This window comes from Loxodonta africana, chromosome 2, assembly GCF_030014295.1.
Source record: "Loxodonta africana isolate mLoxAfr1 chromosome 2, mLoxAfr1.hap2, whole genome shotgun sequence".
NCBI classification, from domain to species: Eukaryota; Metazoa; Chordata; class Mammalia; order Proboscidea; family Elephantidae; genus Loxodonta; species Loxodonta africana.
The window spans coordinates 128,214,309-128,234,842 of record NC_087343.1 but is presented as its reverse complement, the minus strand read 5'-3'; the positions used below and the strand labels follow the sequence as shown (position 1 = coordinate 128,234,842).

Genomic DNA, 20,534 nt, shown 5'->3' with positions numbered 1-20,534 from the left:
GAGGGATGCGTGGAAGGAACTAGTGGGGCCATTTTAGCAAATAGTCTACCCTAGATGCCCAACAAGTCAGTTGGTAGAGCTAGTGAGTCAATAAATTCTATTCCAGTAGCTTCTCTACATGCTGAGATAATGTACCAGTTACTAGCCCTAAAATAATATATAAAAAGGGATCAGTCACTACTACTTGTATATGCCTAAAATATTATAAATACTATAAAAGGATGGTGTATTTAGAATATGATTGTCTTAGTCTTCTGGTGCTGCCATAACAGAAATACCACAAGTGGATGGCTTTAACAAAGAGAAATTAATTTTCTCACAGTCTAGTAGGTTACAAGTCCAAATTTAGAGCGTTGGCTCCAAGGGAAGGCTTTCGCTCTCTTTCGGCTCTGGAGGAAGCCTTCCTCTGGTCGAGGAGCTTCTCAGGCGGAGGGACCCTGTGTCCAAAGGACACGCTTTACTCCTGGTGCTGCTTTCTTGGTGGTATGGGATCCCCAGCTCTTTGCTTGCTTCCCTTTCCTTTTATCTCTTGAAAGATAAAAGGTGGTACAGGCCACACCCTAGGGAAACTCCCTTTACATTGGATCAGGGAGGTGACCTGAGTAAGGGTGGTGTTATAATCCCACCCTAATCCTCTCAACATAAAATTACAATCACACAATGGAGGACAACCACACAGTACTGGGAATCATGCCCTAACCATGTTGATACTCATATTTTTGGGGGGACATAATTCAATCCATGACAATGATTAATGTCCATAATAAATAAAGACGAGGGCCAAGACATTAAAATTGTCCTTAGAACATATACACACTGTTGTTAAAATTAGATTCTGCAGTCATAGGAACTTTTTTGTTGGTACTACCTTTAACTCTGGACCTCAAGCATGTTATATGGCTGCTTTAAGCTTTAAAAAAAAAAAAAAAAAATACACACTATATGTTCAAGGTCAAATAAAGTGAGTGTTCTTGGTCTCTGTGAAGAGTCCCTTCATATGATTTCTCAAGCTGTGGTCATGCTTTAATACTTGTAACTCCCCTACTTATTTTGACTGTCACTTTCTTTCCATTTATTGCAAAAAGTATATTTGCAGTCAAAATGGAGAATTACAATGTGAATGTTTTAAAAATATTTATTAGGCCTTACAACCGTTAACATCTTATAAGCTGGTGTTTGCAAATAGTTTGACCTAAGTGGCTCATGATGGATTATAAAAACCTTGAAAATGAGCAAAAAGTGTTCTGGACAGAGCAACATCATTTGTATTTTGTACCATTTCTGCCCTTGAATTTTGTCCCTATTTCCTGTTTTCTCTTTCTTATAGGTGCCACTTGTGTGTTAAAAAAGAAATTCTCAGCAAGCCAATTTTGGAATGACTGCAAAAAGTATAATGTGACCATATTTCAGTATATTGGAGAACTTTGTCACTACCTTTGCAAACAACCTAAGGTAAAAAGAGTAACCTCTATCCGAGAGAAAAAGTATGGAGAGAGAGAAAGTAATTTTATTCATTTGTTTATATTCCACTTTTTCCAGAAAACAGTTTAGCTGGCTTACAGGGATGCGTGGAATACCACAAGATAAAATAAATACAAAACAAGTCAGAGAAAATAAGAGAGAGCTATCTGGGATTGTATTAATACGATTTGTATTGTGCCAGGATGGAACAGACCTATAATTGAGTCTACTTTACATTTAGAATAATTAAAATTTCAGGTTATGAAATTACTTAGGTGTAATAAATAATCTCTTAAAATTCTATATTTAGAAAAGTGTCTATTCATCTAGACACTTATATTTTTTCTTCTTTTGAATTAATGATTACATTTTTAGAATAGACTTTTTTGTTTTATGAACTTAAAAAGAAATTTTGCTTTGATTTTCACTTCTCTCCTTACCTAAAGCAGCCACTTTCATATACTTTTGATAAATTACCACCATCTGAAAAATAGACAAGTAGAGATAGTTGCAACAGTCTGAAGTTTGTCTTCATTAGTTTGTTTGCTTTTTTGCCCTCAGAAGTTATTTTCCTTTTCTTGGTCTCATTTGTCTTTCCAAATGCTCATTTTTTAAATGTCTGATTTTCTAAACATTCTTGAGGCTACAAACAAGTGACACTTTCTTTAATAAAATCAATACCAGACCTTTCAAGAATGGAAACAGATGTGCCCACATGGGGCAGGGGAGCAGAATCTGATGTGATCCGCTTTGCCTAGGCTAGGAAATCTCTCACTCATCATCTTCGCCATCACCACACCTGCTTAGGGCGTGGATAGTGGACTGGAATATCTTCTCTTTTGTTCTCTGGCTAAAAAGCCCTCTAAACATGCAATCTTCCTTTAATTAATTACCTTCAGCACCAAACCCCTGCCCCCCCGCAAAAAGAAATAGTCACCATCTAGTTGATTCTGACTCATGATGGCCCCATGTGTGTCAGAGAAGCACTGTGCTCCATAGGGTTTTCAGGATTGTGACCTTTTGGAAGCAAATCACCAGGCCTTTCTTCTGAGGCACTGCTGGGTGGGCTCAAACTACCAATTTTTCTGTTAGTAGTCCAGTGCTTAACCATTTGTACCACCCAGGACTAGCCATAGCACATCTGAGAGTAAACTAGAAGCATTTAAACAAGACTTTATTAAGGATCTGAGATTGTACAGGGGACATGTGCCGTTGAGTTGATTCTGACTCATAGAGACCCAATAGGACAGAGTAGAACTGCCCCACACAGTAAGAAAGATGAAAGTGGATAATCTGGCTGACACAATGCTTTTATTCACTTTGAGCGTGGGGTTTAGCATGGAGAGACCTTCTGCCTGGGTCCTGATCCACTTCCTTGTGGTGAAAGCCACCTTTATACTTTTTCAGTCAGAGTATTTCAAATAACTTTGGATTCCCTGAGATCCACAGCCAAGACAGGGAATCCCAGAAAAATGTGCTAACTTTTTTATCTTCCTTCTCTTCAGGGAGACTTTGCTGAAATCAAGGTTGTGGTCTTAACTGAAGAGCCCCAGTAGATCAATTATAATGCTACAGTTTCACATATTTTCCCTTATAGACTTCATCATATTATTTGGTAATGTGATATCTGGACTAGATTTATTTAGGGAAAATCCCCTCCTTTAGGAAAGGAGCCACCTTCAGATGAGGTTCCGTGACTATAATTAGCTTTACTCGGGGCATAGTACCAGTACCGGTTGCCGTTGAGTCAGTTCTGACTCGTGGTGACACTTTGTGTGTCAGAATAGAACTATGCTCCGTGAGGTTTTCAATGGCTGATTTTTCAGAAGTAGATCACCAGGCCTTTTTTCCAAGGCACCTCTGCGTGGGCTCGAACCTCTAAGCTTTCAGTTAGCAGCTGAGAGCGTCAACCGTTCATACTACCCAGGGACTCTAAAAGCAGAGCAGACACTTACTAATAAAGTTCTTCATCATTCTAAATCCATTCCTGTTTCTTCTCATCCTTTAGTAGCTGTATCAGCTCTTGCAAGCTAATTTACTCAGTAAATATTATGGTTGAATGCATGGTTTTATTTTTTTCTAAAAATTTATCAACTTACTGGTGCTTCAATTAGTATCTTCATGCAGAATAGCGAAGGTAGGTCTCAGAAGTGAACGTAAAGGTTCAAAAGATAGGGATATATTTTTAGTGGTGTATTTCCAGATTGCTTTCCAAGGTGATTGAATGCCATCTACGGCATGGGGTCATGCCCGTTACACAGCCCCTTATCAGTGCTGGGTTATATTAAGCATAGTGGCTGTCAGTTATGTTTCATGGAGTACTAGAACTTCCGTCAGGCTCTCTCAGAGGTCCTTGAAGGATGGAGAGTTTGGGAAAAAGCAGACCAAACTTTATGGCCTTTCAAATATGGTAGATGAAACCCAATTTGCTTAGGCTTCTTAATAATATTTTGTTAAAGCAAAGGAAATCTAAGTTTTCTTTTTAATGGGAAAAAGGTGATTTAATTTTACTTATAATTTTTAGCTTAAAAACAAACATACCTTTTTAATTTGTTAAGATTACTGACAAGTTTGAATAGTTTTCTAATTGTATTTCTTTTTAAAAATTTCTGTTTTGAGCCTTTTACTGACTTATCTATTTGGCACTTCATGTCTTATCTGTTTGTACTCTCACCTCGTATAATAAAGGCTTTAAAGGTTTGTCATATTTGGTACAAATCGTTTTCTCAGTGTCTTTTCCTTTTCACCTCACTGAGCTTGTATTGCACTAATTTGGGGAAAATATTATAGGTACAGAGAATTTGAGAGAACTGATAATTAAAAATAGAATTCCTGACTGCTTTTAATTAATAAAGATTAAAGCAAATATTTTAATTCTTAGCTAAATCTCTTTGAAGAAAATATTTTGCTGTGAGTTAATCTCTAAGAATTTACCTTGATGCAGATTGAGGTTAGGAGAGGGAAATAAACATCTCTCTGCCCAAAAGAAAACTTTTTTTTTAACGCACAGCTGCATTGTATTACCTAATCTCCTGGTTGATTTTACACAAAACCAAGACAAACAGTTCTTGGCTTCAGAGAGTAGGAAAAAGAGACAGACGTAATTCTATTATGGCATCTTATTTCTTCAAGGACACCTTGCTGTTTTGCTGTCCTAGATTCCTCTCAGTGAACATCCCTTGAGGGGAGGCATCTGCTGGGCAGGCAGCACGACAGTGGACTCAGGTAGGGCCAGAGAGTGAACAAGTGACAGGGTCCTCACCCTCAAAGAATTAAAATCAGTGTCTCATAAGGCATGATTCGAAGTCCCATAGACATTTATTGGAAAGGAATCCTTAGAGAAAAGAAAGTAAAACCACATGTGCTCTAAGCAAATCCAGACATGTTGTCAGTGTCAGGGTTAAGTCGTATATTCCAAAGGAGACTTACCTCTAGGCAAAGGTCCTGCTCTGAGGTGAGTGTTTATACGTAGTCACATAAAAACTCCCTAGGGTTGTCTTTCCCCGCCCCAAGGCTTTTTCCCCCTTCTCTCTCTCTCTTTTTTTTTTTCCTTTTTTCTAAACTCCAGTTGCAAAATATCCTTTGGCAAAAACATTGGACATGCCTCTTTAAAACTGCTGGCAGCTGCACTATCCTTAAAAAAGCCAGAGCAACTGACTCCCCTTAGTCCCAAGGGATGGGACAATTATTCTCGTCTCCTGAGATGAGGAAAGCCGCTCTTCCAGACTTTCTGATCTCCCAAGTTTTCTACGTTGCTGAAGCACCATCATATTATTTCTCACTGGATCTAGTTCTACATTTGCTAATATTAATGCTGCGTTTAATATTGGTAGGTGAGGAATGTGGTAGGACTCTAGTGATCCTCTGGAGGGATCCTGCTGCAGAACTTACATATACATATCCATTGCTCTCAAGTCAATTCCGACTCATAGCGTCCGTGTAGAACAGAGTAGAACTGCCCCATAGGGTTTCCAAGAAGCGGCTTATGGATTCAAACTGCCGACCTTTTGATGAACAGCCAAACTCTTAATCACTTCACCACTAAAGCTTTATTTAGATAACTCTACTTTTTTTTTTTTTTTACTTAAGGTAGGCAACAATTAGCCATACTTCTAGTCAATCTAGGAACAGGACCATATACATCACTCACTCATTCATTCATTCATTTTAACAATATTACAGGTTCTGGGTATAGAGGACTAGATAAGACTATCAGATCCCTTCATTCATGGCATTTACACTCCAGTTGGAAAGAATAAAAAAAAAACCAGCAAACAAACACAGAGAGAAAAGTAATTACAGACAATATGTGTTATGAAAAACAAAACAGGATGCACTGATGGAGAGTGAAGGGTGGTAGAAGTGGAACATTGTTTTTTAGATTGAGTGTTCAAGAAAGGCTTCACTGAAATGGTGACCATTGAGCTGAGGACCTGGGATAACAAGTGACAATGAGCCATCAAAAGAGCTGGGTGATTGTGGTTGAGGCAGAAGAAACTGCAGATGAAGAGGCCCACAGAGAGCATAGCCTGAATGTATGAAGAAAAGGAGAGTATGGCTGGGCTAGTCCATAGACCAGATCTCACAGGGCTCTGGAGGAGAAAATTTATAGACCATGGAGGAAAAATTTGGATTTTATCCCCCTCCGAGCATTTGGGGAAAGATGGAGGTGAAACTGGAAAAAATTATACCAATTTGGGATGTATTTTGAAGGAGAGCCACAAAGACTTCTTATTAGATCAGGGATAGTGAGTGAAGGAATGGGTGAAGGAATTTGGTTCAAACATCTAGGTAAATTATGAACCATTGATGAGTTAAGGAAAAAACTGAGATTTGAGGAATGAAAATTAAATCTTTCAAACCTATTAAGTTTGATACGTGAGTTAGGCATTCAGGAGGAGAAGCCAAGTAGGCAGTTTGATGTAGGAATCTGGAGTCCAGAAGAGTGCAAAAGATGGGGGGACCTAGTTAACAAGCAAGAACCTATATTATGATGCATATGTGTGATGTGTATTATTCGAGTTAATATTTAGGCTATATGATTTGCCCATAGCTCTCAATAAATGGTAGAACACACATTTTGACGTGTTAAAGACATAGCCTATAATTTTTTTGCTTCTGGAAAAAAAAAAAAAAAGGGTTACACTCAACTCCCATTATGAAAGGAGAGGCTTTTTAAAGCACCTGGATACTTGATAACTATTTATTAAAATTGTTTAAAAACCATACAAATTGCACTAAATTTTTCACAAATATAGACAATAGCAATTGCTTAGTATCTTCTTGAAAGGTAACAAAATGGAAATGTTGAATGAAAGAATCAAATGATGTCAGAGTGAGTTGTTTTTTAAGACATCAGTTTAAAAGAAAGACTCTTGCTCTGTTTTCTCCAAAGAGAGCTTATCATTCTTTTCAAGTTTTTAAGAGTTCCTTATCAGTTTCATCCTATGAGGATGAGGGAGATGTAAAAGAACCAGATATTTAGTACAATTTGTATGGCTTTAAATCAACAATATTTAAACAGTTGTTTAATAATATTCAATGAATAGTTTTCAAGTATCCAGATACTTTAAAAAGCCTCTCTTTTCATAATGGGAGTTGAGTTTAACACATTTTTTCCCCCTAAGTTTCGATACACTTTAGGGAAGGTATTCAGAACCATAAGAATTCTAATAGAGAGACTGAATGATGCTGAAATGGCCTAGGTTTCTTGAACTTGTTTATCAGTTACGTTTAAATGAATCTGAAGACAGTTCCAGGCTAAAAGCATTGGTATTATCTTCTCTCTGGTTAAGTGTATTCCTATTTATTTGTTCTTTCCTACTGAAAATGGATATATTAAAAGCATTCGCCCTTTTCTCATATTTTTATTTTCTTAGTTTGTATAAAACTTCAAAGGTTTTTCCCCCTTTCCATGTCCTGTAAAAGTGTAGTCTGTCAAAGCATTAAGATTTGGAAACTTTCTCAACACACCTAGAAACCTTTAATGAATGGCATTTTAAATTACGAAAACTTTGTTACTGAAATGCTCCGATTTGGTTTCATTATGATTTTCTTCTCGGTACTACTCAAAAAAAGATTATTTTATCTCTAAAAACTAGTAGTTTAAGTTACTTATAACCTTTTTTAAAATTATTTCTTTACTGCAAATATTTGAAGCACATTGTTATATGAGTTGAGAAAATCACCTGCTCTTTGAAATGTAGTTTTCCTGATGTAAATCAAAGGTGAGTTTAGTATTCTCATAATCGCTATGGAAGCATTTAGAAAAGCTGGCAAGGTACCAGACCCTCCTTTACTGCTTAGAAACTATAATTGTAGAAATATGAGGGACTAAAATAAGAAATGACTATTAGTAGCTATTAGCAACATTAATGTTAGCAGCATTGGAAGGGGATTCATGAATAGTTTGGAGTGTTTTAAAACCATGATATAAGTACTAATTTTAATATTTAACAGTTCATAAAAAAAAAAAAATTTTTTTTTTTATTTCATGGTTAGTAGTGCACGTAAAATACACACATCTTTTTCTATGTCTCTGCTTATACCATTTATGTTGGCAATCCCACTTAGAATACAAATATCCGTTATTTATGAAATATCCCAACGAAGTCAGCCAAAGTAATGTGTGGCTAAGAAATTCAAGAATCAAAAGACACAGGCTCAATTTCAAGCTCTTGTTATGCATGACGTTGTTCTGATTCCCTTCTCTTTGATCCATAGGTCCTGTCTTTGTGTAAGACAGGTAACAATACCTGCTTCTCTTAATTGGCTCTTGATTTTCATAATCGAGAGATGAGATACATGTGGAAAAAAAAAAGTATACCAGGAAGCCCAGTGCAAATAGAAACATTTTGCTTTAAAATAAAATTTAATGTTTTCCTTGCATAAAATTAGAGGGGTTTTTGTGGATGTTGAAAAATAATTGGTCTTTGACTTAATAAAAAGCACACGACACTGATTATAAATCCCATTTAAATAGAAATGGTAATTTTTAAAATACAATTTTAATATTAAAAACTAACAATTTAATGGTATACACGTCACAAATAAAAGTGACTAAAAATAAAATATAAAATCAGAAACTAAAAAATGTACACCTGCCTTCTCTTGGGTTCTGCCTGTATCTTGTTGATATTGTACATGTGCTAGCTGAGTAAAGCTTTTTTCCCTTCCAAATTGATTTAATACTTTAAAATTTACACCCAAGGTTATTCATTTGCTTTTTTTTTTTTTTTCACATTGCCTATTCCTTTAATAGGTCTGTTTCTGACTTCTTTACCTCTGACATATAAAATCAAGGTCAGAAATAGCCAATTTTTGCCCTGTAGGAAGGGCTTATTCTGTTATCTGCTAGGATTGGCTCATCAACAAATACAAGAATCTTCAGCAAATGACAAACAATTAGAATTTTCCAGTGTAGATCATTTTATTCCCAATGGAAAAATAATTATGAATTTAGATTTTAAAAAATCAAGCTTTTCCACCATTTTACCATGCGACATTGGACCAGTCATTTAGCTTCTTTGTCCCTTGGGGTCACAGGCTGAAATTCAAGCCTAACCTCCATGTCTTACAAGCTCTTCCATCTTGGGCAAGTTACGGTGCTTTTCTGAGTTTTCTCATTTATAAAATAAGTTAATAACAATTACATCCAGAGTTGGAAACCCTGCTGGCGTAGTGGTTAAGAGCTACCGCTGCTAACCAAAGTGTCGGCAGTTTGAATTTACCAGGCGCTCCTTGGAAACTCTATGCGGCAGCACTGCTCTGTCCTATAGGGTCGCTGTGAGTTGGAATAGACTTGACAGCAATGGGCTTGGTTTCGTTTGGACATCCAGAGTTGAGATGAGGATTAATGAGTTAAATGTAGAAATTGAAATGGAAATAGACTCACTACAGTTGTCAGTGTTCTCTGGAATAGGAGAACGTAAACCATTAGGATGTATAGTTGTGCTTATTATTATATAGGGTGTATTGGTGTGAGCATATGTGTGCATATAATTATCAATAGGTTTTAGAAAAAAAGAGGCCTTACACTAGATAGAATCAAAATGGAAGAATCAGAATCACTCATAGGTTGTTGTGTATTTTAGGTGATCCTTTTGGAATTAGACCAGACTTTTGTTTTGGTCATTAAGCAGCTAGTTATTCAGGACTGAAGGCACTAAGTGGTCTGCCTTTTTGTTTTCATTGTGAATTTACATTTCTCCATCTGCCAACAAACATTTCTTTTGTTTTCTGAGAAATTAAGGTTAATACAAAATTACTTGTATTTAAACCCAGCCTCCAGAGTTTCACTTTTCTTGGACATGTAAGGGGGCTATTCAGCCTGAGTGTATTAGGGATTGTTTGAGTAGGATTAAGCACATGTTCTGGAAGAAGGGGACTTTGTTTCTAAAAGGACATTGTTAGAGGCTTGCGTATTTTGGCAAATGAAGAAGTAATTCTGTGACTTGAGTGGGTGATAACTATATAGTTCAGCCACCACCGCCGCATGTATTGCAGCTCAGAAATGACACTGGTGGGAAAACAGATCCCAAAGAACCTTTTGAAGAAACGAGAGCCTTAGTTCAAGCTGATGTGGCTCCTTCACGGGTATCATCGCCATCAATCTGCTGCCTGGTACTGAAAGCCAGAGGGAAACTTGTCTACCGAAATCTAAGACCTTGGGATCTCTGAGTCAAAAGCTCTGTCCCATTCAGCAAATTCTATTTTAAATTGTGAAAGATATTTAAATGTCTGAAAATGAAATATGTATTTTCTGTGTATTGTAAAATATCTTTATTTATCTGTGTGTGTTTGTGTCCACAAAAGCATTTAAGCATTCAACAAATAAAACATCAAAATGTTCTGTATGTTTTTTGAGATTCATTGAGTAAAGGTCAGAACTACTGAATTAGAAACTCTTGTTTTGAAGGTTTCCTATTATTGAAACTGTGGGGACAGGCTTGGCAACACAGAGCATGGACTTTTGAGGGTGTTTAGAACTTGTTTCCTCCCTCCTACACTTCTGTCTTCCTTCCTTCCTTCCTTCCTTCCTTCCTTCCTTCCTTCCTTCCTTCCTTCCTTCCTTCCTTCCTTCCTTCCTCCCTCCCTCCCTCCCTCCCTCCCTCCCTCCCTCCCTCCCTCCCTCCTTCCTTCCTTCCTTCCCTTCCTTCCTCTAATATTCTGTGAGTACCTCCTACACACCAGGCCCTGTTGCAGGCACTGCTGTAGGCACTGTTCTAGGCAATGGTCTACAGCAGAGGACAGAAAAGGCAAGAACAGTTCCTGCCTGCAGAGAGCTTACATTAAATTTTCCTGAGTTCAAATACTGTCTTCTCTACTTATTTGGTGTGTGACCTTGGATCTGAACTTCAGGATCCCCACGTGAAAAATGAAATAATGATTCTTATAGGGTTAATATGATGATTAAAATAAGACAATGCAATAACCTGGACATGGGGATTCAAACATATCCCCTCTTTGTCTCTCTTTATTTGGCTTCAAATATGGCGTTATTCCTGTCCCACACTCTCTGACCCTGCCCACATCCTAGCTCTCTTTCTCTCGTTTCTGTTTGTGTATGTATTTGTATGTATTTCTTTCTATGTGTCTCAGCATCAGTGTCTCCATATGCATCCGTAGGTATCTCCGTATTTGTCTCTGTGCACCTCTCTCAGTCTCTTTCTTTGTCTCTATCTCTGTGGATGTGTGTTTGTGTCTTCATATGCATCTCTCCCTGTGTGCATATGTCTCTGTCTCTCTTAGGGTGTGGATCTCTGTCTCTGTGTGAAGGTATCTGTGTCTGTATATGAGTGTGTGTGTCTCTCAGTGCCTCTGTGTCTTTCTCAGACTGTGGATCTCTGTCTCTGTGTATGTCACTCTGTCTCTATGTTTCTGTGTATCTCTATTTCACTCTCTATCCCTTTCTCTGTCTTATTCATTTATTGCTCTCCCTTGCTCTATGGCATAATACAAAAACCAAGTATAGTCACCAAAAGACCCTCCACTCAATGTCCAGATATCCCAAGATCACCTTTTTAAGTCCCCTCCTTCAATCCTGATGATTTGTTTTTCCGTGCTTTTGCTGACCCTCTCTGTTTCCATGACCTCAACTGGGTTCTTGCCCTTGTCATCTCCTTTCTGAACCACTTCTGCTGAAATCCTTGACCCTCCCAACTGCCCAGTCCATCATGCCAGTTGATGCCAGCTTAATGGTATTACATCAGGCTACTGCTTAATACCCTCCTCTGGCTTCCAGTCATCTTCCAGGGGCCACCAAGAGAGTTTCACAACATTGATAGCTTAGTCATCTTTTTGAAAAAGTTCATCTGACCAGTATTTTGCCTATCTACCAACATGCCCACAGTGCATAAACAGCCAAGTCTTTGATGCTTTGACCAGGCTATTATTTATTCTGCTTATACAAATGAAACCAACTCTGAGTTATTTCCAGTGGGATAAAGCTCTTCCTAAGAAGAAAACGGAGCCCTGGTGGCACAGTGGTTAAGAGCTCAGCTGTTAACTCAAAGGTTGGCAGTTTGAATCCACCAGCCGCTCCTTGGAAACCCTATGGGGCAGCTCTACTCTGTCCTGTAAGGTCGCTATGAGTCAAACTGAGTTGTCAGCAATGGGTTTGGTCTGGTTTTTTAAAAAGAAAATGTAAAATGTAGACATGTAGGAGTTGGGATGAGGATACTTTGTGGGCCAATATTTGTAGTATCGGTGTGTTGTGCAGCTAATCAGATGGTTATTTGTGTGAATATTAAAAAAGTGTCACTTTATATTTTTGATTAAAAAAATTTTTTTTTAACTTATAATTTAGGCCAAATATCAGCAAACTTTTCTTTAAAGGGTCAGGTAGTAAATATGTTAGTCTTTGTGGGCTTCAGTGTCCCTGTTCCAACTATTAAACTCTGCCCGTATAGCCTAAAAGCAGCCCAAAAGACAATACAGAAACAGGGGGGCTGTATTCCAATAAAACTTCATTTACAAAAACAAAATATGGGCCAGATTTGGCCTGCAGGCCATAGTTTGGGGACCCTTAATTATTTATTTTTCTTTTTAGTTTTTTTGGGGGAGGGTTCCCCATTAGCAGCTTTGCTATCCCCTCCTGTGTACTCGTATTTGCCCCTTGGCTGGTATGCCCATTTAGTCTCATTTTGTTTTATGGGCCTGTCTAATCTTTGGCTGAAGGGTGAACCTCAGGAGTGACTTCAGTACTGAGCTATAAGGATGTCTGGGGGCCATGCTTTCGGGGTGTCTTCAGTCTCTGTTGGGCCAGCAAGTCCAGCCTTTTTTTTTTTTTTTTTTTTTTGAGTTAGAAATTTGTTCTACGTTTTTCTCCAGCTCTGTTCAGGACCCTCTATTGTGATCCCTGTCAGAGTGGTCAGTAGTGGTAGCTGGGCATCATATAGTTGTGCTGGACTCAGTATGGTGGAGGCTGTGGTAGTTGTGGTCCATTAGTCCTTTCAACTAATCTTTTCCTTTTGTCTTTGGTTTTCTTCTTTCTCCCTTGCTCCAGACAAAGTGAGACCAGTGGAGTATCTTAAGATGGCCACTCACAAGCTTTTAAGACCCAGACACTACTCACCAAAGTAGAATGTAGAACATTTTCTTTATAAATATGTTGTGCCAATTGGGGACCCTTAATTTAGGCTCTATCTTATTGCATATCTCTTTTAGATAAAATTTCTACTTCTGTGCAAACTAGTTTTTCAAAACTTGTTTCTTCTCTCTTTCCCTCCATGTGTGTGCATGTGTGTGTATGTGCCAAAAACAATGCTATCTTTTAGACTTGTAAGAGGGCTTCATATAATTTTTATGTTATTACTCTATATAAAGAAATCATGTTATTTTCATGACCATGTATTTCCATGCTAATGATTTGAATCAAGCAAATAAAAACCTGAATAATGTCACTGGAAATTTTAGATATTATCTGAATAAATTATAAAATACCCACAGTAACCTATGTCAGTTATGTAAATTATGTTATTTATATTTTACTCTTTCAGAAGTGCTTACTTTTAGATTCCCAGTTATCTTTTAAAGAAAGATTCTGGAAAATTGTTTTAAAGTATTTTGTATACATGTGCCTACTGAATCAGCTTAAAAATGTCTGTAAAATTTTAACTTGTGTTAGTTGAGGATCTTCTATTTGCAAGTCTTTGGCTAAATGCAGTTGAATAGATTTACAATTAAACTTCCGTGAAATCTGAATTGGTCATAAGTGATGGGAGTCATGATATAAAACCGAAAAGTTTCATGTTTCTCATCATATTAGTTCTAAATGTATGTAGTAGTTAAATGTAAAAAAGAGAATAAAAAAAACCTATGGAAATTTTTTGGTTTGTGGGATGAGAAATGAGTTTTTAATCACAAATTAAATGAAAATAGTAGCACAGGAGAATTATGTATTTAGTTATAAAAATTAAACACTGAGTAAAAATATAAAAATTAATGTGAAATTAAATGGAAAAAAATGCTTGGAACTCTTAAAGCAAAGGATTAATCTTTTTATTATTATATGACAAGCGTCCAATTTGCTTAAAATCAAAGAAAAAGCAAATCAAATCCCCAAAAAGGATATACCATGTTTTCTTAGTGTATCTTTGAAACCACTAGTTACACAGCAATTTCAAAACTGGCACAATATAAAACCAGTTACAGTCACCCTCCTCTCAGTGTTCAGATGTCCCAGGGTAACTTTTTAAGCCCTCCCCCCGCCCCCCCCCGGCCCTTTGTCAATCCAGATAATTTGTTCTTCCTTATTTCTGGCACTGGGTTTGTTTCTGCTGAACCAGTTTTTCTGTTTCCATGACCTCAGTGTTTGTAGATGTTTGGTGATATCTAATGGCGTTTTACTTTGCAGTTCCCTGATTAGCTAATAACGTTGGTATACTTATTGGGCATTTGGAACCAATCCTTAAGCAACAGCATAGCTGTTTGGTTAGCTCACTGAACTTCAGTGCAATCAGCTGGTAAAGAAACAATGAGCCCAAATGGATATTACTCACAGCACAGAAGGCTTGTCCACCATCGTTTCCCTTCCCCCCGCATCTCATGGGGGCAATGCAGAGGTGGGCCCAGGTGTATGCTGTACACAGAAGTCTGTTCCATGGCTGAAAAATACTCCTTAGAAACCTCCCAATCAACTAAGGGGCTCCTGGTAAACCTGTTCCTCCTCTACCTTCAAAGAAGATGTTATCTTTATTACCCTTGAATAAAAGCAAATTACCAGGTGGAGGAGGGAGGTTTTAACATCACAGAAATAAATCTGCTTTGTGACCCAGGAGCTATCTCTAGCTTACAAGGTTATTTGCTATACAAACATCCTAGAAAAGATTGTCTGATATATATGTATAAATTCCATGGCAAATTGTCTCCCAACCTACTTTTGCACATTTTTTAAATTGTATTGTCTATATTTTTTTATTGATTTAGAGAAGTTTATTTGATAAATATCTGTGGTAAATGTACTTTAAATACACACACACACACATACATATATATATATGTATGAGTCCTGGTGGCACAGTTGTTAACTCGGCTGCTAACCAAAAGGTCAGCAGTTCAAATCCACCATCCTTGAAAACCCTGTGGGGTATTTCTACTCTGTTCTATAGGGTCTCTATGAGTCGGAATCAACTCTTAAGAGCAACGGGTTTTATATATATATTTGGTTAATATATATTTTAAAATTTGGAGATATTTAATTACCTCGTTTAAATTTCTATAGTTTTATATAACAGATGAACACTTGTTATATCAGTACCCAGAGAGAAAAGTTAAAAATAGATTTGTATATGTCCTTTTAAGTCTGTCAGTTTTTGCTTTATATGTTTTGATCATGTTAGTAGGTGAACAGAAATTTAGAGTTGCTACGTCTTCCTGTTGAACTGATGCTTTTCGTCTTATCAAATATTCTTTTTTATCTTTTCAGTAATTTTTTTTTTACTTAAAATTTAGACTTACTTTGTCTAATATTAGTATGGATATACTATCTTTCTTCTGGTTGTTGATTACATGGCATATCTTTTTCCATCCAACTGGTTTCGACTTTTGTGTAGTGTAGTATTTATGATGTGTTTTTTAAAGCAGTATATAGTTAGATTTTCCATCTGTATGTGTTCTGACAGTCTTAGTCTTCTGCATGGGGTATTTAGTCCATTTAAATTTAATGTATTTACCAATTTGTTTGAGTTTAAATGTTCTATCTTGACATTTGTCTCATTTGTTATTTCTTCTTTTTCCCTTTTATTTTTCATTAATTTTTTCATTGATTAGCTCTTTAGCTGTATGTTTTAGTCTAGTGTTGTTATAATGGAAATACCACAAGTGGATGGCTTTAACAAAAAGAAATGTATTTCCTCACGTTAAAGTAGGCTAAATGTCCAAACTCAGGGCATCAGCTCCAGAGCAAGGCTTTCTCTCTCCGTGAACCTTCTCATCAATCTTCCCCCAGAATAGAAGCTTCTCTGTGCAGGAAACCCACGTCCAGAAGATGCGCTCTGCTTCCAGCACCACTTTCTTTCTGGTATGAGGTCTCCCCTCTCTGCTCCCTTCCCTTTCCTTTTCTTCTCTTGAGAGATATAAGGTGGTGCAGGCTACATCCCAGGGAAACTCCCTTTACATTGGATCAGGAACGTGACCTGGGTAAGGCTGTTACTATCCTACCCTAATCCTCTTTAACATAAAATTACAATCACAAAATGGAGGACAACCACACAATACTAAGAACCAAGGCCTAACCAAGTCGACATATATTTTGGGGGGAGCACAATTTGATCCATTGACACTATACACCTTAATTTTTCTATTCTTTAAATATCTTGGTTACTAGAGTGACTACACATTCATTCTTGACTTATTCCATTTTATTTTAAAATAGTACTTTTTCTACTTCTTTTACAATGCAAGAACCTTAAAACAATTAAATTTCATTTACCTACATTTAAACTTTTATGTTTTTATTATCATCTGTTGTAATTCTATATACTTTAAATCTTAAAGCATTATTAATATTATTTTTATAAGTCAGTATTCATTTACACATGTCAATACATTTCAATATATTTACCCTTTCTGGTGCTCTTCTTTCTTCCTGCCTCCCCCTTTTTTTTCTTTTATATGGGTTTGTTTTTTGGTGTGTGTGTGTGAAGACCTCCCTTTAGTCTTTCATTTAGTACATTTCTACTAAAAATAAAAGTTTAGCTTTTATTTGTCTGAGAATGATTTTGCCTTTAGTTTGGAGTAACGTTTTCATTTAGTATGCTAGGTTGACAGTTATTTTCTTTTAATAGCTTAAAGATATTACTCCATTTTCTTTGTTTTTTTTTTTTAGTTACCCTTGAAAAGTCAGATACACTAAGTCCCCAGGTTAGGAATATCTGATTTACAGACAACTGGTACTTGCCCTTTAACGTTATGTAAATTTATCCCCACTTTGAAAGAATAGAACCAACCCTATGGGCAACAAATTCTTCATCACAATCACCTTCACTTGCTGCATGTGTAGCTTTTAAATTATTGAAAAGTCTTCAAGCTTTTTCTTGCACTAAAAAAAGTAAAGCTAAATAAGAACTCTATGCACCCGTTCCGACCTGCCTACAAATTCTTAAAGACACGGTTAGGAACAGATCTCCTTTGCAACCTGGGGACTGCTTGTATAAATATTTGTGTCGCATCATTAAAAATACCGTATTTATTTCTCTCTGGATGCTTTTAAAATTGACCCTCTCATTTTTGTAGTTTGTTTTTCATTCTTAGAGGTTTCACCCGAAAACTTTCAAGAGTGTTTTCCTGGTGATTATCCTGCTTGAGGTTCTTAGATATTGAATCCATTGTTTTGATGTTTTCCTATGACTTTTGGAATATTCTCAGTTAAAATCTCTTCAGATATTACTTCTCTGTTCTGTTTACTCTTTTCTAGGATTCCACTCATAAGTATTTGAGATATTTTCATTGTGTGCCATATGTTTTTTTCCTTACTTTTATAAAATTTTTATACTTTTTTATTCTGTGCTTTAATTATATTTCAGAATGAGGCACTAAAAATCTGATTGCACATGGCTAGAATTTGTTAACAAATGGGCCCTATTTAAGGATGATTAGGTGGGAACTCAGATATTTTACTGAAGTACTTCCAAATGACAATAATTGCAGTCTTCTCTTTTATAATGACCAATTTCCCTAATAACTGTTTCCTGCTCAGATTAAGTCTGGGTGTAAGAGCTCTGAGGTTCAACAGCAGAAGAGTTTAGTGATCTCACCATTTAGTATGCAAACTTTCATTTAACTCTCTGGTTTTCGGTGGGTTTCTTAACCCGAACTGGTGTCTGTCTGGTTGGACTACTCCAGAGAATTAAGTCTCCACTCTTTGACCAGTGTATAGAAGGGTCAGGCTTCCGGCTGATTTGTCTGTATTAGAGAATCTAGGGCAAAACTGCTTCTTAAACTTACAGCCAAGTCTTCTGTTTTCCTTATTTTTTTTTGATGCTTCTGAATCTTGACACTTTCCCAGACACTTGTTGGTTTCCCTCCTGCAGGCTTATCTACTTTACACAGTCAAATACCTCTTATCTATTCACTTATCAGTTTGCAAAATTACCTCTCATGCCTATTCTCTTTGTTCTTGAGAGTTCATAGATTAAAATGCTGTTTTCTTTAAAATGATTTTAGTAGTGTTTATCTTATGTGAATTACATCTTTATAAGTGTAAGGGCCACTGATTTCTCTATTTTCTTGTTGATTTATTATTATTATTATTATTATTTGCATTACCCTTGATGAGTATGAACGTAGATCATAAGGAATCATGGATTTATCAGGATCAGCCGCTCCTTGGAAACCCTATGGGGCAGTTCTACTCTGTCCTATAAGGTCATTATGAGTTGGAATCGACTCAACAGCAATGGGTATGGGGTATGGGTACACTGATAATATATTTTTACTCTAATTTTAGGGCAAAGTATAATTCAGGTTAATTAGCACCGTGATTATTGAATATAGAATAAAATATAGGAATATTTTCCTTTGGAGTCCCTGGGTGGCGCAAACGGTTAACACTGTCACTGCTAATCAAAAAGTTGGTGGTTTGAGTCCACCAGAGCAACTTTGGAAGAACAGTCTAGTGATCTACTTCCAAAAAATCAGCCATTGAAAATCCTGTGGAGCACTGTTCTACACTGACATACGTGAGGTTGCCATGAGTTGGAACGACTAGACAACAACTGGTCTGGTTTTTGGTTTTTTTAAATTTTCCTTTACCTCCAAAATATGAACTAGATGTAAAAATGTAGGAGTAATACACATTCTAAAATAGTTACACATGGTTGTCATAATATTTGCAAGCTAAATACTCTGGTGATTATATGCCCTCCATTTATTGTTTACCATATGCCAATTGCAGTGGTTAAGAGTTCAGCTGCTAACCAAAAGGTTGGCAGTTCGAATCCACCAGCTGCTCCTTGGAAACCCTGTGAGGCAGTTCTACTCTGTCCTGTAGAGTCACTGTGAGTTGGAATTGACTCAACAGCAACAGGTTTGTTTTTGGTTATATGCTTATCACTGTATATTAATTCTAGATAGCCATATGTAAATAAGATAGGTATTATTCTTTTACAGATAAATAAATGGAGAATCAGAGTGGGGTTTAGCATCTCATTCAAAGTTATAGAGATAATAAATTATAGAACTGTTAGTACAAAACCAAGTCTAGTTTATAATTTTTTTTAAGTAATGCTTTTTCCTAAAGTATGATGTCTTCAGCACCAGATCTCTATCCTCCCACCGCCCCCCCCCCCCACCAAAAAAAAACCTTCAGTAGTCTGGAATTTAGGAAGAGCTTTTCCCAGATATGGGGATATAAAAAAAAAATATGTAACTCTGGTCCAGGCTTATTTATATTAGTTATTAAACCCAGTTCTTCAACAAGCTTACTTGATTTTCTTTTTTTTAACTTCAGTTATTACACATATGCAACTTACTTCTGGCTATTCTTCATTTAAATAATAATAGTAATTATAATAATAAGTATCAGGAACTGAACTTAACCAATTACAAGTAAAATCTCTTCTAACAGCAAGAAGGAGAAAAGGATCATCAAGTGCGTCTGGCAATTGGAAATGGTGTACGGAGCAATGTATGGAGAGAATTTTTAGACAGATTTGGAAATATTAAGATGTGTGAACTTTATGGAGCAACTGAAGGAAACATTTCTTTCATGAATCACACTGGGAAAATTGGATCACTTGGGAGAACAAATTTCTTTTACAAAGTAAGTATAGTATTTTTTTTTTTTTACAAAAGAAATACGTTGAGGTCTGCTAACCCCCTTAAAGACTTTGTACTTTAAATTATGGTAGAATTGTCACTTTTTGTTTTAAGTTGAGAACCTCTGTACATAAGGTGGTTACCTCTAGGTGAAATCCGGTGCTACAGGTAAAAAAAAAAAATGGTTTGCATAGGTAAAAATGGTTTGCATCTTCTTTAGCTTAATAACGTTAGAACCATCTCCTATGTGTTCCCTTTATAAAATAGGGATAATAATACTTAATTCTTTCAGTCAGCTTTGAAATTTAATGACATAATATATAAACAAGCATAGGCCCAGACATATGTTAATTTGATTCTTTCCATTTTCCTTGAATATTTTCAATCTACCGTTTCTACTTATCCTTCATCTTTTATACCAGTCAGCACTATATACAGAGGCTTCTAATTTTTTTTTCAACTATGTCAAGATGCCACTGAAATCTTAAACATAGCCAAAGAAATCTTCTTTATAGTAGTACAAGATTGACAGCTGATTTTTCAATAGCAAATATGGAAGATAAAAGGCAGTGGACAGTGTTTCTTTTACCTGTTTGCAGAAAATAACTGTCAAACTAGAATTTATACTCAATAAAAGTATTTAAAAAAAATGGTGAAATAAAAATAAGAATCTCAAAATTTATAAAGCAAAATTAATAAAACCTCAAGGGGAAATAAACAAATCCAAATCATAATAACCCAGTGCCATCATAATAGCATATTTTATTACAGCTCTTTCAGTATCTGATGGAACAATCAGAAAAAAATACCTTTAA

At 36.3% G+C, this 20,534-nt stretch overlaps 1 protein-coding gene across 1 annotated transcript in view; it reads left to right on the top strand.

Annotated features, from left to right (window-relative positions):
* SLC27A6 (solute carrier family 27 member 6) overlaps positions 1–20,534 on the top strand; it is a 65,991-nt gene that overhangs the window by 28,619 nt on the left and 16,838 nt on the right. Inside the window, exons 4-5 of the mRNA XM_003404463.3 lie at positions 1,328–1,452; positions 19,529–19,723. Coding sequence (XP_003404511.1) covers positions 1,328–1,452; positions 19,529–19,723 — 320 coding nt within the window. The remainder of the gene's footprint in view (positions 1–1,327; positions 1,453–19,528; positions 19,724–20,534) is intronic.